The sequence below is a fragment of the Polypterus senegalus genome, chromosome 2 (assembly GCF_016835505.1).
Source record: "Polypterus senegalus isolate Bchr_013 chromosome 2, ASM1683550v1, whole genome shotgun sequence".
Taxonomy (NCBI): Eukaryota; Metazoa; Chordata; class Cladistia; order Polypteriformes; family Polypteridae; genus Polypterus; species Polypterus senegalus.
Window position 1 is genome coordinate 293,263,937 of NC_053155.1, and position 24,842 is coordinate 293,288,778.

Sequence of the window (24,842 nt, forward strand, 5' to 3'; positions counted from 1 at the left end):
GCCTCGGGATCATCATTGCCTGTCTTTATGGCAGACATGAATCATTCCACAGCTGTTAGACTGTAGCTGACCTGCCTCTGTTCACATGTGGCCCTCCTTTTGTATGCACCTTGGTTTTACCTTGGTCCTCCACACTAATCACCTTTTCCATTCTGTCTTCCTTGTCTTTTCTTCTTCTCCCCATCCCCTTCTCTCTTCTACTCAACAGTGTTTCCTTCCACAGAGTCCCCTCATGTTTAAGGATCAGATGCAGCAGGATGTTATCATGGTACTCAAATTCCCATCCAACTCTCCTGTTACACATGTGGCAGCAAACACACTACCCCACCTCACCATCCCAGCTGTGGTAACGGTTACATGCAGTAGACTCTTTGCTGTCAATCGCTGGCACAACACAGTAGGTAGGTGGCATTGATCGAAGTTGAATGCTGATGTGTTTCAGTGGTCTCTGCATTCTTTTGATCTTCTTTGTTCCTCACTGCCTTGTATTTGTAAATTTTACCATTTCCTGTGGTAGACAATGTTACTCAAAATGAAAATAACAGCTTGCTTGCCACAATCACAAAAGCAGCTGCTCTTACATTCTTTTCATACTCGGAAATTGTTTATTCCCAGTAACCTACATTTTTAAAGGCTACATACTTGATTTTTTTGTTTTAAATTAGGTTAAAACTTATTGCAGCCTAAATGTTTCATTTGCTTTTTATGACAATGAAAATAGTTATTGAATTGTTATAATGAATAAGTATGTAAGTATAATTCATAAGTATAATTAATTTTCACATTTAAAGAAAAAAAGACTGAAGCCTACAATAAAAAAGTCATCTCAACAGCACATAATTGCAGCTGCTGTTAAAACAGCCCTGGAACGCCCATGGGTTAAGAGATGTGCTAAAAGTCCTTAAAAGAGAATAAAATGTCCAATAAAACCTTTCACAGTATCAACCTTCACTTAACTCCTTTCATCCAGTTTATGGTGGCCTTCAGCCACAGCAAATTTCCTTAAATGAATCTTTTAGTCCTGGCAGTTTACCAGTTACCATATGAACTTTATTTTTTGTACTTGTTCAGATTTGCATAAAAATGAAATATAAAGTATTTATTGTTGCTTCAATCAAAGTAATTATGATTGAATATTTTTAATGCATACAATTTAAAGGCTACTAACTCCAGAGGGTCCAGAGTGCATCCTAAAACTGCGCTTGCTCTTTAAATTTATTGGAGAATAGCAGACACAGAGGTCCCTTGAATTAGATGTGAACCCATAACAAGTCCATGAAGGTAGAAGTGAAAGGGGCCTCCAAGTTATAATTCAGTTTATTTCTGTATAACCTTCTTCTCAGATTATAGTCTCAAAGGGATTACACAAATGAATATCTATAGTGTACAAACAAGTTATTAAACCATACAACATTTACTGTATGTTCTTAAACACAGCAAAACAGAACAGATCTCAATGGTTAACATAAAAAAATCAAAATGATGTTACGTCCATTAAAATTATAATTATGATATGGTCAGTTGACAAACTAGGAAATGAAAACAAAAAGATTCCTCGAGAAAACCAATCCTTGGAGACTCCAAGGTTGTTTATAACAGAATACATTCCAAAGACCTGGGCCAACTAGCTTCCCTTCCCCTTCTACAATATTATAAGTACACTAGGGGGTTCGCTCCCTGCTCGCTTCACTCACCATCCCACCCGGCCTGCACTATGCGCCATCCACTTCTTGTTGTGAAGAGGGGGACTTAATGCACCCCAAGGAGATGCAGTTGCTCCTCCAAAACAGTGCTACAATGGGAAACAGTTTTTTTTACCTCCTCTTTGCTCAATCAGCTGCTGCTGCTGCTGTGTGGCGCTTCTTTGTCCTTTATTTCTGGCCACAGTCGTGGATATATCTCTTGGCAGAAATGTATTATTTTTTAGTTTATAATTTAAAAAAAGGAATAAGAGTCTGAAAATCTAGCAACATCACATTAAAGTTTGATAAATTCTGAAAAGAATGATACCAAACATATATATGTAGGTTTTAAATTAAGCCCAATTTAAAGCGTGACATAAAAAGTCACATAAAATCCATGCACAAAATTTTTGCATTTTTAGGTTTAGGATTTTTATATATATATATATATATATATATATATATATATATATATATATATATATATATATATATATAGAGAGAGAGAGAGAGAGAGAGAGAGAGAGAGAGAGAGAGAGAGAGAGAGAGAGAGAGAGAGAGAGTAGATGATGTTTAGGTAAATGATAAATTTAAAATTATATTAATTGCATTTTCATGCTGCTCATGCAGCTGATTTTAAATAAATACTGTTCCAAATAACATGAACACTGCAATAGCTTTTCCCATAATTGCTGCACCTTAAAACCAGACCAGACCAAAAATCACTCTTTTGAGAAGTTTGTAAAAGTGATCATTTTTTATGAATAGCTCCATTGAGAGTACTTGCTTAACAGTGTTTACAAACAAAACATGTAAGCAGGTCAAAGAATTGAATGAAGAACCTGGCGCCAATGCCAGCACTATCACTGTATTATACTTGGAGAATGAAGGAGCTCATGGGGCACTTCCTGTTATTAATGAACTCAATGTTTCAAATTCAGTGAGTGGTATGGAATGCAGTCTGATTATTTTCTCTGAACCAACTGTGTTTGTGCATGAATGACATATTTTATTAGTTCCAGCCAGTTACTATTGTGCATTCATGTTATATAATAGGTGACCACCTAATTTACAGTGGCTAAAAAACCCAGATAGCTAGGGATACTTTAAACATTGCCAAAATTGTGTGTGTTGTGGGCTTTTTAGACAATCATTTAAGCCTTTTGTATTAAATACTGCAACTGATATTGTTCTGGTTAGCGTTCAGTTAGATACCCCAGATTTAGCAAAGTGTTGTCATAAAATGAAGGGAAACTTTGATAACCAGAGTTTCAGTTTTTGCAGATGTGATGCTTTGCTGGATGATAAGCCAGATGTTTGTCCACAACAAAAAAAAAGTCAAAAAACATTACGTGAGGTCAAAATGAAACCAAAGAGGGACTCTAGGTACTGTACTTTAAAAGCAAATGTAGACCCATGAGTACTGTAGCCATCTTATACTTTCAGCTTTTAAGGGTTATTTTGTCGTTACATTTTGTTTTCAAGAACTACAACCTCACCTAAAGGAAAGCAAAGCAACAAAAGAACCTTAATCTGTCTTCATAAGCTGTCATGACCTTTCTGTGAGCGGGTTAAAGCTATTACTTTGTTACCAGTGTCACTAGCTATGAATTGAAGACAGCAAGATAACGTATATGGGAAACACCCTGCTTACAGTACAGTACATTTTGGTACAAATTTCAAATTTGGATTCAAAGAAAATTGTAAAAAGAAGAATATAAAATTAAAAGAGTATATTTGATGTCATTGTCAGGAGTTTATTTGGGCTATAATTAAACCAAACATCTGCCCCTAAATGCAATATCTCTTAATCATTTTTGGTAAGATAATTTCTTCTGATTAATTAGAAAGAAATCATGAAAAGTTTCACTAAGCCATATATTTGTTTTAGTTTGTAAACTGAATTAAACACTTTTTAATTCCTTGCACTATAGTAATTTATTTTGTGTTTTAACCACAGCACATGAAAATCTATAGTAGAAACCTTGATAATATTTATATCATGGAGCTTCTGTGCAATGATACGTTTTCTGTTTATTAGGCCTCAGAGGGGCCCCTGGATATTCTCTGGAGCAGGCTCATCACTTACCCATTGAAATGGATCCATTAATTGGTGAGTCTATTACATACTTCATTAAAGATAATCCTTGAGTATTCATATTACTTCAGATTTTACTGTGTAATCTTTAAAAATTAATTGCCATATACTGTATATAATAGAGTCTACACTTCTGCTCAATTCCTTGCCTATGTGACATATGCAAGTTTTTGCTATGTTTGTGTGGATTTCCTCCACGTAGTTTTTTTGTTTTTATGGCTATATAACTAATATGTGCATGTTAGGCTATTCAATAATTATAAATTGGCCCTCTACTATAAATTGGATACATTACAGAGGGAGGTGTGTGTGTGTGCATATGTTTGCCCTGTGATGGACTGGCACCTGATGTTGTTTCCTGAATTGGGCCCATTGTTGTCAGGATAGTCTGTGGCCACACAGTACGAAAAGACTGAACTGCTTCAATCTCAGTCTCTATTAGTGTGAATCTTCTTCTCATCCTCCTTTTTCCTTCACACCAGTTTTTTTAGTTTCCTTGTATAACCTAACAAAATGTACATTTTGTTGATCGATTATTCTTATTTAGCCTAGTTTGAGTGTGTGCTGAGATGTGTACTTCAACAAACCAATGTCCCTTCCAGGAATTGTTCTAGCAATAGTCAATTCCCCTACAACTCTGAAATGCACAAAGTTAGTTAAAAAATGGATGGATGGTTATATGTTATTACGTTAAACTGTATATCTTAACATATGGGTAGCATAGTGTCACAGTGGTAGTGCTGCTGTCTGGCAAGAAAAAGAACCAGATAAAAGTCCCAGTTGCTGAAGTTTGCATGTTCTCCCCATGTGCATGTGGCTTTCCTCCCACAGTCCAAAGAAATACAGGGTATGTGGGTTTATGGTGCCAAATTGCCTCCTAATGTATGTGTGTTTTCACCCTACAATGGTCTGATACCCTCTCTGTTCCAGTTTTGTGTCCGATGCTTCATGTGAAAGGCTAAGCTTCCCTAAAACACTGGTTTAGAAAATGTATGGATCTTAATATATGACTTCAAGTTTGTCAGTTATTTTTATATGATCCACACATTTTTAAGAAGTGTATTTTTTCAACTAGTAATTTTATTTATACTCAAATTTTATTCAGATGCTTATATTATTTTGCTTGTGTCACTGCTTGATATAAACAACGGTTGCCACAACTACTATGTCCCTCCACAACAATAGCAAGGAATCCATGTTCCTGGCAGAGTTTTGGTTTTAGGCTAATCTTCAAGTCTTCATTTGTTCAATGTGACCAATTATCGACTGTGACATTTGACTGTTTGTTCGGTGCATACTTTGTTACTGACCGAAACTGTATTATGACACTACCATTTTACACCTCCTTTTTCCTTCACTTCAATGTAAGCCTCCCAATAAAGTGAAAAAGCACATACAGCCTAGTGTGGTGTATGGCCGACCGTTTATCCCGGCCAATACCCCCAAGCCGCCAGGTGGAGCTCTCCCTGCAGCATGGAGGTGCATCATGGACATTGGAGTCTTTATCCACAGCCCTGCTGGATACCGTGGGGACCACTAGATGACGCTGCAGGGAGGAACATCGGTTATTTACCCTACGCCCCGGAAGTACGTCTGAGTCACATGGACAAGGGGAATGATGTGCTTCCAGGTTGAAGAAAAGGACTTTTTATCTGACCCGGAAGTGATAGGAGATCAAATGGACTGGGGATTGGAACACTTCTGGGTCAGGGAATATAAAAGGATTATGGAAGCTCCCAGATGGCGAGCTGAGCTGGGTGGAAGGGTGGCAACATGTCTGGGAGTGGTGGATTGTGATTATTGATTTATTATTGGGGTTATTGATGAGTATAGTGGAGAGGAGGGTGCTTTGTGCACTGTTGTTAATAAATATAGTCTACTTTTGGACTTTTGTCTGGTGTCTGGCATCTTGGACGTCTTGTCACAGTAGCTATGACCAACAGAAATGGTCTTGCCGGCCTACATACTCGCACCAACACACAGAAGCAGAAACATCTACATCATGCCAGACCAACAGGCACAGGCAAGATGCCTTAGAACAACAAAGACAATGTATAAAAAAAAAAGCGACATTATCCAAAGATCAGGAGCAGCAAGTCTTGCACCTAGACGGTGAACGAAAAATGGATTACACACACAACCTTCCTGGAGAGCAGCGGCAAACTGCCAGACAGCAAGAAACATTACAACGGAAAAACTACAGGGATTCCATAACACTGACAACTCAAAACAAGATATTCCTCTTATATTATGGCATAGGCAGTTCCACGTTCGTTTAGTATATTTTATGACCATCACCAAGTCATAACGACAAATGTTTCATAATGTCGGAGTTTATTTGACAGGCCCTGTTTTTACCCATGGCCAGCTGTACACTACATTTTCCAGAGTTACATCGAAACCCGGGTTAAATGTACAGGTACTTGCGGGTTACACACGGGAATATTTTCACTGATAATAACGTTTATTCAACAAATTGCATTTTCCAACAATTATTATAGATGTCGGTATTCTACATCACCTGATGGCCACACTTCGCACATACTGACTTACATGTGCCCTCCATTTCCTGTTAACCTGTTCATGTTACACTTTGTATTGCAGATATTCATGCTGTTGTAAGTATCTATAACAACATCCCATACTAATCATGTGACTATTGTAATATTGAGTCATCTCACAAGTCACTACTTATTAAAATTATCTACTTTCTCACTGTAGCATGTGATGTTCTTCTCTCCCTCCTCATCATTTCATGAATGCTTTTATTCTTGCGAAATTTTCGCAAGCACGATTTGCTAGTACATTTATTAAGCTAGCTTTGTTCACTAAAATGAGTATATACTTTTGTATTGGTGGTTTCATTGATTTGCTTTAACCATGGTACTGTGTAATATACATTGCAGTCTACATTAAAAAAATAATGTAACATTGCTGAAATTAATTAGATAAGTCTAGTTTAGAAAATATACAATGAAAGTAAAATTTAACATACTGTATAAGTAAACAAACCTCATTACCCAAATAAAATGATGAACATGGCACCAAGCTTACAAAAGCCGTAATTATCAATGAGATACTAGAAATCATTTGGCGAGGTTTGACAATTGCTTTACTTATAAAATGCTTTGCTTTAAATTATAAAATGTACTTCTTTTCTTTCTTTTATTACTTTAATTTATTTTAAATATGAGGCAAATGTGTTTATTTTCAAGTGCAACTTATACTTTGGCTAACTACTACACCATTTCAGCTTTGATAGTTATGTCAGGTCATTATGGAAATTTGAAAGAAAATAAGTGATAATGTATGCTCTGTCCTGGGAACTTTAGACAGCTGAATGGATTATGCATGAGAAAGATAAAGGGGCATTAGCTTATAGTACAGAAATGTGCCTCAATAACACAGGCTATGCTCCATGTGGCATAGCTTTATAATTTATCAGAGGATTTCACTAACAGTGCTACTTTTTTGTGCATTAGAGATTGTGCCTCAGTCCAACAGTAGCATTGCTGACATGCTCCCCACTCTCCTCTCCTCTAATCCTAGCTTCATTCCTTTTTCTTTTTAAAAATTTGACATTCATTCAAGCTATGCTCTAGGTCTGCTTGCAGAAATGATATACCAGTATTTGGACATCAGCTGATTAGATATTACATTTGGGGTCTCCTTTAAGTGCATATCAGACACGTAATTTTTGGTAATATTAATGTAAGTAATATGAATTAATCAGCTGAAAGATAAAAATAAAAACAAATCAAAGAGCTGTTATTAAACAAGAGCCATTTCACCGCTTGACTGAATGAATAAATATTAAATATTAATCAACATTATGTAGCTGATAGGAGTTTTGTGTTATAGCCATAGATATTATAGCCATAGATAGTTATATTACCTGCTTGTGTTATGGATCATGGATGAATAAACTGCAGATTTTGAACATAGCGCAATTTCAGGCTAGCACTCTTTTTTGTTCTTACAAAAGCACTGCTTATGAGTTTTATGTTTTCAGGATCTAAAATTGTAATGAAATATGTTATGAGTCAGCTTTTGATACTAAAAGTCACATTCATTTTATGTTTGTAACTTAATATCCAGAATTAATGATAATGGGTATTTTGTGATATGCTAACTGTTATTTTTGTTTTATAGCAAACAACTCGGGTATGAACAAAAGGCAAATTACAGACTTAGTGGACCAAAGCATCCAGATCAATACACATTGCTTTGTTGTGACTGCTGATAACCGATACATACTAGTTTGTGGATTCTGGGATAAAAGCTTTAGGGTCTACTCCACTGAGACAGGTACTGCAATAACATCACTATACCATGTCACTAACTCTTTTTAAAGTGTTGCTTATAATTTTATAAAATTGGATGTAAGAGGTTTCCAAGTATAAAAAATCAGCTCACTACTGAAACTGTATCATTATGTAGTATAAAGTGTGAATGTTCTCAAAAAAGGTGTCATTGAACCAAGCAAAGGTAAAAATATTAGTTTATCTAACATGTAATGCTTATATTCAAATATTTTGAATATATTTGCAGATAATTTATTTTATTGGTTTGTTTTTTCAAATTAAGGTGGGTAAAGTTTATGTGAGTTAGCTATATTGTTTAAGATGTAAATATCCTTAATGTAATTACTGTACCTCCTAATCAGAAAACCAGATATCTCCATTTGGGGGAATCACAACAGCAAATAAGTCAACTGAGTAAAATACATATAATAGGTAAAAAAATATGAGCGATTCATTTTTTCTTTTATTTTATTGATTTTATTGTAATCATTCCATACAAATAGATCAATTTAAAAAAAAAAAATAGGACCGAAAACAAATTAACCCCGACCCCTGAGAAAGAGAGCATGGCAAATGGAATAAAACCTAAAAATAGTAAAAATAAATAAATTGCTTAAAAGGCGGATACAGACAAATGGAGAAGGAAAAGAAACGGAGAGAGAATCTGCTTCCTCAGTGCTTTAAGAACTTATTCTAAAATGTTACTGATTAGATCCTGCCAGGTTTTGAAAAAGTTCTGCACAAATCCTCTAAGTGAGAATTTGATTTTTTCCAATTTCAAATAGTATAAAACATCGGTTACCCACTGACTTAAAAGAGGAGAGTTAGGATTCTTCCAGTTTAGCAAAATAAGTCTGCGTGCCAATAGTGTAGTAAAGGCAATCACAGTTTGTTTGTCCTTCTCCACTTTAAGCCCATCTGGAAGAACACCAAACACAGATGTTAATGGGTTAGGAGGGATTGGGACACCAAGGCTGTCTGAGAGGTAATTACAAATTTTTGTCCAGATTGATGTTAATTTGGTGCAGGCCCAAAACATGTGACCCAGTGAAGCTGGAGCTTGATTGCAGCGTTCACAGGTTGGATCTTGCCCTGGAAACACTTTGGACAACTTCAAGCGAGACAGGTGCTCGATATATAATTTTGAGTTGTATAATTGTATGCTTTGCGCATATGGAGCTTGAATGAATTCTCTGCATTGCTACCTTCCACTCCTTTTTCTGATATGTTGAATGAGAGATCCTTTTCCCATTGTCCTCTTGGATCTTTAAAAGGGAGGGACTGTAAAATAATTTTATAAATTGCAGAAATGATTTCTGTGTCATCAAGACTGAGCAATATTTTTTCCAGCATAGAGGAAGGTGGGAGATGAGGGAAATCGGGCAGGTTCTGTTTGACAAAGTTTCTAATTTGAAGATAGTGAAAGAAATGTGTTGCTGGAAAATTAAATTTGGAATGTAATTGTTCATAGGATGCAAAGATGTTGTCTATATAAAGATCTCTATGCAATTTAATCCCAAATGTTTTCCAGATATTTAAAACTACACATGTTTGCGAGGGTTGAAAAAGGTGGTTCTCGTGCAGAGGTGCCACAGATAAAAGCTTCTCCATCTTAAAATGCTTTCTACATTGGTCCCATATTCTGAGTGAGTGAAGCACAATTGGGTTACAGTATTAGTATAGCGGCGATAACTTGCATTTATTTTGGCACAGAGCAGGGAATATAGACAAGTACTGCTGGATTTTATTTCTATTGCGGACCAGGCCTGTGTATGTTCATCTATTTGTGTCCAGGTTTTTATAGCTTGTATGTTTGCTGCCCAGTAATAAAACTGAAAGTTAGGTAGAGCCATGCCACCTTCTGCCTTAGGTCTTTGTAGGGTCGCACTTTGGATACGTGCAAATAAGTCAACTGAGTAAAATACATATAATAGGTAAAATGTAAGTGATTTAGTGATATTACAAACTGGAGCCATGAAAGCAGCAGAGGCTGAAACAGATTGCCCTTCATTGTTCTTAAAGAAAAGGTTAAGTCTGGAATAAACATGGACAAAAATAAAGGAAAACGACATTATGAGCAAAATTCCTAAGCAAATCTGCAAAGACAGACAAGAATGTAAAAATTACAGATTTATAAAATTAAAATCTTATATAGCATAGCAAAACAGACCACACGCTTATGGCTCGAGGTACATAGCTAGAGAGTGCACTGAATGGTTTGTTCCTCTTTGATTAATGCAGCCTCGCTGTAAAAGGTATGCCACACAGTAAACACTGTCGAGCAACATAATTAGTTGGGAAAAGTCAGAAGCAAGCAACACTTGAGAGAAACAGCTAGAGGTGGAGTCTGGATCAATATCTGAATAAGCCAAATTTGTCAATGGCTTCCTAAGCAGAATAAAGAAACATTTTGTTTTGTAAAATGTTATTTATCATGCAGAAAATATTACAGAAATGAGACAACATTACAATATCTTGTGGACAGGAAATATACTGCTTATGAAGAAAACCAAAGTTGTATTCTAGATACATTTGCACAATTCCATAAAATAATGCTAAAATATTATTATGCATAGAAAGAATAACAAATACATCATTATGAATTATAGCTTCGAAGGAGCCAAATATCATCATCAGTACTGTCATCTTTATTATTTTAATTTAAGAAAGAAATCATACATTTGAGCAAATTGAAAAAAAAAACTGTTAAACTACTATGAGACACAAAATAACACAAACTGTATATAGATCTCTCCAGTGGCTGTTATTGTATAGATTTAATAATTCACCAGAGTAGCCTCACTTTAATCAGGTATGACATTTCAGGACATTTGAGTAGCCATTCATTAATGAAGTTGCATTCACAATTATTGAAACTGTTTTATTACATCTTAAGTAGCTTTTTAATAGTATATTAAATAGTTGTATTGCTAGAAGATTCATTCATTTGTTTTGCTGTACCATTACCATTGATAATAAATCTTCCATATTCATTGTTGTGAATGCCCCTGTATTTGAAGAATAGGTCCTTGATGTAATGTGTGCAGACTATTTTTGAAAAGACAGTACATTCGATATGGCAGTTGAAAAAGAACTAGTGTCAACTAATGCAGATCCAATCTGTAGTGGCTATTTGCCTTTGTGAAAGGTTTTATTGACAGTGACTCCAAAACCCATGATATAAAAATAAATTAGGCTTTGCAGAGAGACCAGCTGTTACACAATTATCATTATGGTTTGCCAAAAAATCTTCACTGAATTAGTGAAGTAGAACTAATAATGTATACCTTTGGCTATTATGAAAATGCCATTATTTCTTCACTTCACTAAAGCACATCAAATTTTATATGATAAATAACTCTTTTTTTGTGTTAAATAATTACATTTTTAGTAACTTTAAGTAAATCACTTTAAATTGGGCTTGAAAAAAAGCAAACTGTTTCTCCGTCCACCTGCTGCAGTCTTTTGCTTGCACAAAAAATCAAGTATTTATCAATTCATTTATGCACTTTTTTATGTGTGCAAGTTAGGACAATGCAAAACTAACTAAAAAAAGGATTTAAATAAATGTTTTCTTCTAACATGAAATAAAAATTTCAAGAGAACTTAAGAGAGATAAACTGTTGTATATAAAATATATGGAGTTAGCTTATTTAAAAAAATCATGAGAGCTGCACAGATGCTTAAACACAGCACCACAGATGATGTTAATGGATAAATAAAAAGGATTTGAAGGAGTAGAAAAAAAGTTGTAGCTGAAGACCAAATAGTTTGAAGAGAGTGGGAGAATGAGCGGTAGGAGAGCACATTGCCAGCAAGCAAGAATACGTTTGTCGTTTTGGCAGAAACTCCCTCGTCCCTAACAGCAAAAGGAAGTGCGATCACAAGAAAATAAAAGTGTCGTTTGGTTTACCTGTAAAATGAAGTCCATCAAACCCTCTAGTGATTTGGCTACAATATGTTAAACAGGATGAAATCGATATGATAATACTGCAGTATATTCAGCACTTCAATAGGAGTGTCATTTCTGTTGTGATGGAGCATTATAAACATATTAATAGTACACAACTTTAGACATTTAAACTCATGTTAAAATTCAAGAACTTGTGACAGAATTTATATTTTTGCAGTATAAATGCAGCTTTTCTGGATTCCAGACAAGACATTAATTCAGTATGGAATGCATCCAGCTCAGAGAAGAACTAATGATAAAGGAAAAATTAATTCCTTTTGACATATGGGCTTATACCTGCACTTACAGTACTAGTGTCAAAATGCCTAAGCTGGTTTTCTAATTGTTGTTTGCTCAAATGCTGCAGTTATCTCTTGATAAGGTTTAGTTAACTACCTCTCTAGCTATAGATGAAGAGAGCCAACCTGATCTTTCTGAGATTATTTAACTATGTACCTCTATTTCAAGTCCTATTTGAAATGTAGGAAGTACTTCATGACTTTGGCAAATTGTCTTCTGAAATGACAAATCTATTAGGTTGTACTCTAGAAAACTACAGGTTTTTATCTTTAATGCCAATAATAAAAGCTTCATCTCATCTCTTGAGACATTAAATAAAATGGATAACGAGAACATGATGGATTCTATTGGAAAGCAGTAGGTGTTTTTTTAGCAATGACATTAAAAAGAGAAAACAAAACACTTTAGAAATAAAACAATTAGAAATAAAAAGCTCCCATTTTATATGTTGTTAATTGCGCAATAAAACTAATCATATCTGCAGTCTATTTTAGGTCACTTAGAAATTACAAGTATTAACATTGCCTTTGAAAGATTTATTCCTTATAAAATAGCTTTCGCAACAAGATAGATTATTGAATTCTGGAATAAAGACTTTAAATACAATTTAAAATGTTAAATTATGGTGTAAAAAGTTAAAAAATTGAAAAGTTATGAAGACATGCTGATAATGTATTTGACAAATTAAAACATTTCCTTCAGTATTGTCAAGAATACATTTTAAAGCAAAAAATTAACTGTATTTTTCTAGGAACATTGATGAATTTGCAACTGAAATCTTTTAAACCCCATTTTAAAGGCACACAAAGGGCAAATTCTGCCTTCTTGTGTTTATGATAATCTGATAATACCAGATAAAGTGCATTAAAGAAAAATAATGAAAAGCATTTCATTTATTTTTTCTTTGGTGATTAGATGATTGTATTTTACCTAACGAGATGTAGACAAACTTCAGGTATGTAGTTAGAAACTCACAATTGATCTTGTATTAGGATCTCACCGAAATGTCATACCCTAATAAACTTAGACCAAATCATTCAGTATTATTTCACAATAAATGCAATTTTTTCTTCTCCTTTTTAATTTTAGGAAAACTGACACAGATTGTTTTTGGTCACTGGGATGTCGTGACATGCCTGGCACGGTCTGAATCTTACATTGGTGGTGACTGCTATATTGTGTCTGGATCAAGAGATGCCACTTTGCTTTTGTGGTACTGGAGTGGAAGACATCATATCATTGGTGATAACCCTAATAACAGTGAGTGTAAATAAAAAAGCAAATCAATTTCATATTTTGATGCATATTGGTGTATAAGTGAAAAAATAGAATAATCTAAAATAGTTCAATGAAAAAGTTTGTACAGAATTGGAAGCTGATTAATGTTGAACCCCCATCCACTGCTTTCACTACTTTACAATTGAATACATGTTTGTAAGTACAAATTTGTTGTTGCAGCATTGTTTTTCATTCAGTTGTGTATTTTATGAAAAATGCAAAGCTTAAAAGTGTCTTCATTGACCTTGACAGTATGCCATTATTTTAAATTGTAAAGCTTAAATTGTATTGCAATCCTTGTTCAGCATGTAAGCCTCAGAAATTTCATGCAGACTGCTTGAAATAATAATGCCACTTGTAATACGTTTTAAAAAGCTTTGGTGTAAAGCACTCATTGTAACGAAATCATTTGCAGCAATCTTAAATTGACCATTATGTAGTGTAGCTGTTGCATATTGTATTAAAAGTGAATGAAACTAAAACTCTAATATATAAAGTAAACTAGAAAAAAATATAAGTAGAGTAGCCTGCACATAGCAACATATATACATAAAAGCTATAAAGAAAACACACATGTGCAAACAGTAAAATAAATAAATAAACTTTTAATAATTGGTTTATAATGTAACAAAATATTCTCATTCCTACCGTATCCAATCATGGTTCATGGGGGGCCCAAACATAAAACACTGGGACGAAGAGAGGAAAAAGCCCCACCCGGACATGACACCTAGTTATCTCAAAAAACTGAACGTATCAGGAAAAATATTAACTAACCAGAGTATACATTATAAAGGCAGTTCATGAAAAAAACATTGGACAGTGCTCTAAAGCACCATGGTAGTGCAGCCTTGTGCTGAAGGTGTTCCTTCTTAAACCCAGGGTATCAGATGGTATGAGACATTGTTAATGATATCCAACACAGTACCTCTTACTAAACCACTATAGAAAACTAAAAGTGCACTTTAAATAATGCTTCTATATCATCTGAGACTTGTAATTTATTAAAAAAAACTAATTTCAAAATACAATCTTAAAGCTTCTAAGAAGATTCCCTCAAAAACTTGATGTATGCTACCATCCCACAAGTGGTACTGCAAGAGAAATGTTAATAAAAAGCTGAAATGGGTAGAATGATACACAACCACTAAAGAGAATAAAATTGATGATTTAAGTGATGCTTTTACGTTACTTGATATGCTACTAATATTAGTGAAATTGTTTTCATTTAGTGTTTCAAGGAAAAATATTAAGTTTATTTTAAAAATGTATTTTTGGGTTCATAGGACATCCATGTTTTTAAAGTTACAGTGATCTGTTTACCTAAAAAAGGTCAGTTGTTCAGTAGTGTAATAGTTGAATAAATGAAATAAATTACTTGTATCATTTTTGTATTTAGACTAAGGTGTGCTAATTATTTGATTCCATTTTCAGAAACGTCCTTCCCCTAATACATGGGCTTTGGTAGTGCATATAAACCCCCTCACAGGACAGGAGGTTTGTTGACCAGATAGCAACCAATGGGCTTAGCAAACAAAACTAACAGAGTCTGCCTCACATGCCTCTAATTCATAGTGTTGTGCTCTGCAGAGGGTGCCAACTGTATAAAAAGTTGCATTTTGTTACTTCTGAATGGCTTCACTTGTCAAAACATACCAAATTGCTTCCAGGAATTTATTGACAGTGCCTAGAATTTTCTTTCTGCCCGTGGAAAAAATATTAAATAGAAATCTAGTAGTATATACTAAAAAATGATTTAATCTAATTTACAAAGATGCATTTTCTATTAAGTGGCCATTAGGAAACGGTTCCTTCCTGGTTTAATTGGGTAAAGAGCAAGAACCAGATGAGTTAGCACTCCTGCACTTGGCACACCTATGCACACACCTACATTCACTCATCCCAGGCTAATCAAGAGTCACCAACTGTCCCACCCAGCCCCTGTCTGGGGCTGAAAGAAAGCAATAGAGACCCCACATGTACACAGGAGGAACATACAGCTGTATCTCATTTTACAATAAATATTATTAACTCATTTGAATTTCATTGACTTATTAAGACAGGTGAAGATGTAAAGTTATGCAGTTTACAATATTTGTCAATTTTGGATAAAGCAGTTTTTTAGTATAATAGTTGCTTGAATTATATCAGATGTGTACAGCAGTTAAAGTACAAAAATGATACAGGTTCATATTTAGTGTGTAGAGGTGGGGGATATTCAAATGTCAGATGTTTCAAGTAAACTGGTTTAGGTGTTAGAATTTTCTAATTAACTTCATGATAGTAAGACAGTTAATTAAGAATTTCAGCTTGGTTGCATCCAATTAGTAATATGAAGATTCGCTCTCGTTAGCAGTTTTGTAATACGGAGTCCCTAGACATTAAAAAAGCAATGCAGACACTTCATTGCATAGTTCAGGGTGACAAAAGAATTTGATTTTAGATGCATGCATTTAAATAAAAGTGTGAAAAAATAATTGTGTGCTTATTTACTAATGAGTAGATAGAATATTATTTTTTATGGCTGCAAAACATACATCCACAATTAGTAACTTATTGAAAATAGTAGCCCACTAGAGCCTTTAATTAACCCCTGCTTTTCCAAATTTTATTTATGCCAGACATTCTTTGGCAAATTTTCATATCTGAATATATAAAGTACTGACTCTTAGTTTATTTGTAGACAATATGTATACCCTTTGTTTTGTATAACAGATTCTCTTAGAATTCAGAAGGATAATAGAGTTGTTGTGACTTGGTTGAGTCATACAAGTGTTACACCTGTGAGAAGCTTCATATGCAATGGTGAAAAGAGTGTCACTCTGAGTACTACAGTCTGAGAAGACCAGTGAACCTTCTCACAACTTAATGATGGACATATTCATATAATTGAGTGTATGTGGTTCACATTGTGTGAGAGTTAAAAAATACCTAAAAAACTTAGATACAGATACAAACAGCAACATTTAAAATAAAATGTCGATAAAAAACACATTAAAAGATGAGGAAATAACATTATGCAATGTCAATAAAAGATTAAAAAAAATCAAACATTTAAGGCCTGCGCTTCAGTTTGTTCATTGTATCTATTACATACCCTAAGACTTCACATGCCAAACTTCGATTAACAAAAGCAGATGATTTCCTTGACTTTTATTGCTCCTGTATCCACATCAAAGTTGTCATCCCAAGACAGTTATTTACACTGAACCAGCCAACTTTAAAGGTAGCCAACTGACCTCATAAGGAAGAGTCTATGTGTACAATTATGATCTAAAATTGTGATAACCTTTGACATTTTGATGAAGACAGATTTTTTCAATGTAGCACTTGGTGACTTCAACAGCACAGTGATAAAAATAGTTGATAAAAAACCATTGAAAGTTCAGACACCAAAAGGCAGTTATCTGTTTGGTAACTTTTCTGACACCTTCTACTCCAAAACCAAAAAGCCAGAAGGATTGTGGTTCCCCACTATCAGAGTCTATAGTCTTACTGAAACTCAATGGAATTCCCACTTTTGGTCTACTTCTTCACAAGAGGTTGATGGTTCCCTGGTTTGACTAAAGACACCTGTGTTATGGTGTCAGATGTACTGTCCTGTTCAATCTTGCCGTGGTGATGCCTAGGCAGATGTTTGATTACAGATTAACAGTTAAAAAAGGAATCAAACCACTAACTACAGTCTGTATGTTTTCATCAAAACTATTCTGCAATACCATATTAATGAAAGTGACACTAAATTGGGTCAGCTGTAATAGACTGTCCCCAGTACATACAGAACATAGGATATTTTCTCTCCATATTTACATAGTATGTTTACAGTATAGTATATCTAATATGTAAAGCTGAATGAGTATTTGGGCGAGTGTATTTTTTTACAGTATGAAAATCCAAACCATTAAACCTATTGCCACCAAATTTTGCACAGATTCCTCATCTGTGCAATGAAACATCACAGGCTATGTTTCATTCCAAAACGTAGTTGGTGCCCTCATCCCAGACAGCGCCAAGTACCACTGCTAGTAACATGTGTATATATGTATATATACATATTGTGAACGCTGGCCCAGACACACACAGACGGACAACATAGTTCCACCCAACACACGTTTATTGTACACAATATTTACAGTTCAGTGCACTCACAAACCCCAGTGCCTCCAGCACCGATTCCCCCAATGTCCAGGCCACACAGTCCTGTGCCTCTCTTTCTCCTGGCCGCCTCCAGTCCTCACTCCAGCTCTGTCCTCTTCCACCCGACTTCCGCTACTGACTGGAGGGAGGCGGTCCCTTTTATAGGAACCCGGATTGGCTCCAGCTGCTTCCCGGCAATCTCCCACGGACACACCCCCGTGTGGCGGAAGTGCGGGCTGCGCACCCGGAAGCCATCCGGGTGTCCCCTGTCATCTTCCCCCCGGCACTTCCTGGTGTGGCGGAAATGCTGGACTCCCGGGATAATCAGGCACTGGGGCGCCGCATGTCGGTGGCCACGTGTCCCTACAGGACTGGGCTTCCAAGCCCTTTACCCGAGGCCCCCAACATAACCAGGACGGACGCCCCCTCGCGGTCTGGAGGAGGCACAAGCCCTCCTCTGGTCCTCCTGAGTGTCCCGGCCGGGGACCACAATATATATATATATATATGTATATATATATGTGTGTGTGTGTGTGTGTGTATGAATATGTATATATATATATAATATATATTTATATATATTATTTATTTTATTTCTATTAATGTTATTCATGTTAATTGTATGTTTTTCTTTAATTCTATTATTGTAAAGCACTTTGGACAGCATTTCAATGTTGTTTTAAATGTGCTATATAAATAAAGTTGCCATTGACAATGTACACAAGATTGCCCAGTAAGTTTTGCAACACAGTTTTTTATTGCTAGTAATTTATTACAGATATTGTTTCAACATGCTAACAGAATTACTCAGTGTGTTTGCTACATTGCACATTTTGAGACATAATCTCCATCAAGCTCAGCCTCCAACAAACACAAGTGTGTATGTCATTCTTGTAGTAGTTTGTATCCTGCACTCACAGCCACTTCTTCACACTTCAGGTAACACCTTCATCACTCTCAAACCTTTTCCATGAATGGCTTCATTAAGAGGCCATGGAATTGGTTAAACACTTCTTAACTGCCTGTGTTAAGAAAGAAAGAAAGAACTGCCTGTGATTGTTCATTGTTAAGAAAGAAATAGAAAGAAAGAAAGAAACAAACAAACAAACAAACAAAGACCATTTGTTTAAAATGCAGGCTTTTTTATTGAATGCAAGGATTTAAGGGGTGCCCTGTTTAAATACTTATTTTGCCAAGTATGTCAGAGAATAGCAACTTCTTTTGTTGAGAAAAATGGCAAAATATAGCCTGCAAGTAAACTGGAATGTGTCACACAGGTAAAAAAAATTATAATAAAAACATGAATCCAGATTAATCATCAGATCAAAGGCTTGATACTTAAGCAAGTGTTCCTGTTGTTGTAATTTGTTTTCAGGGATTGGTCTTTGGACATTTCTCGGTGCTTGGTGGCCATCTTATAAATTATGCCCATATTGTTACAGGTCACATGGCATGGGCATTATGTACCTAGGAACCATGCAGCATCATAGCAGCTACATACACAAAATGGTGGCACCCAAGAAAAAGAAGCACATACAAAATTGTGACATTTCCAAAAGCTATTTAAAAATGTGATTAATTAAATAAATCAAATCAAACCAAATCAAATTTTATTTGTTACATATGATACACAAGACGATATGTAGTAAAATGTTTAGTTGCTGAACTCCAAGACTGCGCATTAGAAGAAGAGTACAAAAAATAAATAAATACTCAACACTGCACATATAAAGAAAATAAAAATATAGTCCTGACATGCATGAGTAGAAAGTAGATTGTTCCTTGTGGGACATTCCAGGTGAAGTTGCATTTGCTGTTAATTTTAAGTATAGAAAGTGTTTCAAAGCTTTTGTGTATCCCCTCATCTATATGTACAGTATATAGATATGTTCTGGGGAGGCAAAGCATACATATACCTGTTCTGAAATGTATGTGTTTCATTACAAAGGTTTTGGTCAGCTTTTATTTTTTATATACACATTTCTACGCTGTGCCTAATGATCCAGTTTCCAAGAACAACTGAATTAAGCAGCTTCAAAAAACAACTTATTATTTTACGTTTGTCCTTTCATGGTGAACATAATATTATCATATAAAACATTTTACAAGGGTAGCCAAGAAGTACACAGAGACGTACTGTACAAAGTGGGCAGTAACAGTAAAAAGATAACATAATAATATTTATAAAAGGTCTTTTCATCATTCTTTGTCAATAGTTATGTTCATGTTTAAAGCAAAATGGGCAAGAAAATCAACCTTCAAGATTTAAAACTAGCATTCCTTTTAAATTTAGTTTCTAAGCAACTGTGTCACATAACCAGCCCATATCACTTAGAATAGCTTTATTTGCCCCTTGTTGCTGAGAAAGAGGGCACAATTTCCAAAGTTTTCTTTTGGAAAATCGATATGGTGCAAACTATAGATAACTGGAGTTGCATAATTTGATTATCTGACGGAATTGATGATATTTTAGGTGTTCTGGAGAGCTTTTTGTGTTTAGTCTCCATTAAGACTCTGCCAGCAGCTTTTTGGACCTTATTACTTTCCACAGCAACACCAGAGAAAAGGGAACTGAAGTTACCCAACCAACAGGTAATGAAGCCGTGAGAGATTATTTTTAGCATAATTAGAAAAGCATTATGCCTGGAGTATGTATTTAGTAAAAGAAAGAAAATTTGACAGCACTAATTTGCTGTCAAGCGTGACTTAAATAACTGCCACAAAAGCTATATGTTGCACTTTGTGATTTATCCCTATCAAATATCACGTCCCAGCTACATTAGTGCTACTGGTTTAGTTTTTTTTTTTTTTTTGTCTTTTTATCAAATCATCATCTTCTTTTGCTGGATGCTTCTAGTATCATTTTACATTATTTCTAGAAAAGGGCTTCATTCTAAGAACTATACTGTTATTTGCCTCCTATTGAAAGTCTTTGGAATTACTGTCCATAACCCATTACTATTTTGGAGGTATTGGCAAAAAGAATAAGTAAAGCTCCCTTTGTTGCCATCAATCTCTGGGAAAAAGACAGCTTCAGTAATGAGGAGTATACACTCTTTCTCCTGTGGGGATAGATCAGCCCCAGATGACCACCTCAGCATGTGTTCCAGTACCTTTTCCATATTCATATTCTGCCAATACCAGTTACTTTTCCTCATGTCACTCTGTATTTCTTGGCTACTGCATCTTTCTAAAACAGTGACACAGGAGGCTGGACGAAAGCATTAATTTTCCTTTAAAACTAACTGGTCAAGATTAGCACTATAATGCGTGTGAAATTACTTTGCACATTTATCTTTGGAATAATGTTAGAATGACATTGGTTTCACCATCTGTTATGAGGTCTTCCTTTATAAGTGTGACAAATTGCTTGATTACAAGGATACAGTGGCAACCAAGAGACGTAAAGAAAGAACAGACACCCAATTACATTTCTTAGACATTATAGTATACGCAAAACTTTAATGATACACAATATTTTATACCTCAAAATGCAACAAACAGTAATGCAGCAGCTTTTATAGGTGCATATATTCCCTAAATAATGTGTTTATGATCCCTCACAATTGTCACCTCATTCCAGAGATTTACAAATGCTTTCCACCCTGTGCCAAGACTAATATTAGTCTTCAGCATATGTATTATATGTACACTGTGAAAAGCTCCTACTTAGGTTACCATATCTGTCCATCTGTCTGTTTGCATAATGTCACTCAGTTCCCAGTGGGCCAATTTTGTTGAAATTGGGCACACTTACTCTCATGGAAATTTGTCAAAGACACTCAATTTGCACTGAGAATTCTTAAATAGAGCATGCTGTACAAATTTTAGAAATTTTTAATTCTCCCTTTGAAAAGCAAGTTTGTAAACATGTCTGTCTTAAAACACAGAAACATTCTGTGTGACACTGCATATTTACTTCAAAAGAGGTCACTTTAACTTCTGTATTTTGTATATTTTCCTATTTTACTCAATAACAGCAACTCCATCCAACAGCAAAACAGATCTCCAAATCTCCATTACCAGCTAGTCATACACCATGAGATATGCACCCTCTCACTTGTCCTGTTCTTTGTTCTTTGAGGTAAATTATCTTTAAAAGAAGTAAATAAAGTTGCATACCTAGGAATAAATGTAAGAGAAAAGGAATTAGGTAAGCATTGCTCTGTAACTTAAATGTGTACTTACTGTACACTACACTAAAAACGTCAGGACTGCATTATCTGCACAATATATCCATCCATATTCCAACCCGCTGAATCTAAACACAAGGTCACCAGGGACTGCAGAAGCCAATCCCAGCCAACACAGGAACCAATCCCGGGCAGGGTGCCAACCCACCACAGGACACACACACACACACAAGTACACACTAGGGCCAATTTAGAATCGCCAGTCCACCTAACCTGCATGTATTTGGACTGTGGGAGGAAAACCACGCAGACACGGGGAGAAAATGTAAACTCCACGCAGGGAGGACCCGGGAAGTGAACCCAGGCCTCCTTACTGCGCGGCAGCAGCGCCACCACTGCGCCACCCTGCACAATATAATGATCCAGTATTTCTCCGACACTATAATTTATTGACAACGCTCCAAAATGTTTTCCATCATGGTCTGAAACAGCTAACTGTTTTACTTTAAGACTTCAAAAGAGATTTTAACTTCCCATTGTGTGATTATTTTAAACATACAATGTTTACTACACTTGAACTAAAATTAATCATAGACCCTCCACAACCAACAGCTAACAATAAATAGATCATTAATCGCAGCCATTTTGATATCACTTGAATTGGGATCTATTATTGAACCATCACAAGCCTATTTGGGCTCCATTTTTCACTACATGACATTGATATTATAAAGTGCTGTTAAAAAAGCAGGTATTTAATGCAGTCTGCTAAAACATGTAATTGAGTTCTGTTACCACTGTTATTTTTTATTATGACTCACTGTTACAGAAATATTAACCAACAAAAATGTGATAACTGACTCTTTAATGAGATCATTCAAAATGTTTAAATAGCCTAAACATTCAAATCAGTTAACTAAATCTCTGAGTGCACCTGAATGTTATGACACGTCTTAATCATGAGCAACTCAGTTAAGTCATGTTCTAGGAAGTATTAACAAAAAATATCCAAATAAGTAAAGCAACTCCATGCTTTTCGTTAAAATTGTACTGTTTTACCCATGTAAAATTAATGTAAAGTGTATAAATATAATTCATGACAACAAATTATAAATGTAAGAAATTCAAGTTGTTAATCTATGCCATGCCTTGACAATCTAACTAAAATTTTACAACTGTATATGACGGACAGCAGTATTATATTGAGCGAAATAAGTGAAATCACTGTTAACAGGTACTAAAGAAAAACATTGTTGTCACATCATAGCAAATCCCTCATCAGTCCAACCAAGGAGGAGAAGATATGTCATAGGTATATATACCTGGAAAAAACTTTATGCAAATAAAAGTTCTGTATTCACGTGGGGAAAGTCAGATCTTTTAATTATGCATCATGCTGTTCAGATAACATATGTGACCAGCTGCATAGCCTAGGAGGAATGTGACATTTTTAATTATGAACACCAGACAAAAAGTGTAGGCTATCAGGTTTATGAAGCCATATACAGTACGTGTGATCCGTGGACTCATGTGATTGATTGATGGTGTAAGCTACTCAGTGGACCAGGTACACCAGTAGCCATACTTGGAGTAGTTCTTAATGAGTTTGTGGTCAGGTGAAACTTTCACAGTGCTATGGCAGATAACTGTGCTTAAGTCTACTTCCTGAAAACCAATAGCAATATCTTTTCCTTAAAAACAAAGCAAAGATCTGTTCAAAATTAGACATTTTACCATATCAAACATAAAAAGAATGATCAAAATGTATGAGGTATTTGTACACTAACAAATAAATAAGCAGACATAAGCCAATTTTAATAAAAATGTGATAAAAAATACATCTTTAAAAATGTATGAAATGAGAGTTGGAAATTATAGCTTTTTATTTACCAGCTTTTAAAAATAAAATTACAATGTATCATTGAATTTTTTGGCATAAGATATTTTTTATGCATCTGAAGAAAACCTGTTACATATAGAGATGATTTCTTTAGGCAGTGGTCTGTTTTGTTAGCTACTCTTGTTCAAACAGCCTATATGAAAAATATACGAAAAAAAGAAATCTGCAATATTTCCTTCAGATAATCATTTTTCTGGATCTGTCAGGTAAAGTCCAGAATCAATGAAGTTATAGGCTCAGAAGGCAGACCTTGAATAGCATGGATACCTTTTAGAATACGAAGCCTCGGTCTGAATAGAATGTGTTTCTGCAGGATCCTCTGGGGGTTGGAAGCCAGGATCAGCTCACCTTTCTGACAAAAGATTAAATCAAGCAGTCCCCAGGGGGTCCTCTCCTTCAAGCTAGTCCAATTAGACTGTGCAAATTTATTTTTACACAGAGAGATGGGTTTTTGGTGGGGACATTTTTGAGAGGTCATTTACAAAAGCAAAAAGAAGAAAAGGAAATTTAGCATAAACCTTATTATAGCTTTTTCATTGATTTCACATAGTATACTTAATTTGATGCTTCCTGTATTTTAATGAGTATGTGGTTTACACTTAATATCCACTTACAAACATCTGAAGGATGTATACAGTATATCAAGATTTTTAAAAATTACGAATAAAGACTGGTTTAGCAGTCATTTTCTGTATTTCCCATTTTCTTGCCTACTCAAAATGTAACAAATTCTCACTGTTCTGTAACATGCAGTTACAAAACAAAGTTTTGTAAAGTTTAATTACCACACTACTGAACACTTTGAGCATGGGAAGGTGCTATATAAATAAAATGTACTATTATTAATACATTTAAATTTATGAAAGATTTGTTAAAACTAGGCAGAATCTAAAAAAGTGCATACAATAATATTTTAAACTCATGTAATATATCCTATCATGTTCTGAACCCATTTTTGTTTTATAAAATCCGGAGCCTAACAAAGCTGAACAGTAGGCCATGGCAGGTCTCCCTCCTGCATGCTAACATCAACCATCAAAATGTAGTTAGTAAACCAA

At 35.1% G+C, this 24,842-nt stretch overlaps 1 protein-coding gene across 15 annotated transcripts in view; it reads left to right on the plus strand.

Annotated features, from left to right (window-relative positions):
- nbeaa (neurobeachin a) overlaps positions 1-24,842 on the plus strand; it is an 894,135-nt gene that overhangs the window by 837,576 nt on the left and 31,717 nt on the right. For all 15 annotated transcript variants that reach the window (XM_039745777.1, XM_039745778.1, XM_039745781.1 and 12 more), the window contains 4 exons: positions 209-401; positions 3,724-3,795; positions 7,933-8,088; positions 13,426-13,596. In XM_039745777.1, coding sequence (XP_039601711.1) covers positions 209-401; positions 3,724-3,795; positions 7,933-8,088; positions 13,426-13,596 — 592 coding nt within the window. The remainder of the gene's footprint in view (positions 1-208; positions 402-3,723; positions 3,796-7,932; positions 8,089-13,425; positions 13,597-24,842) is intronic.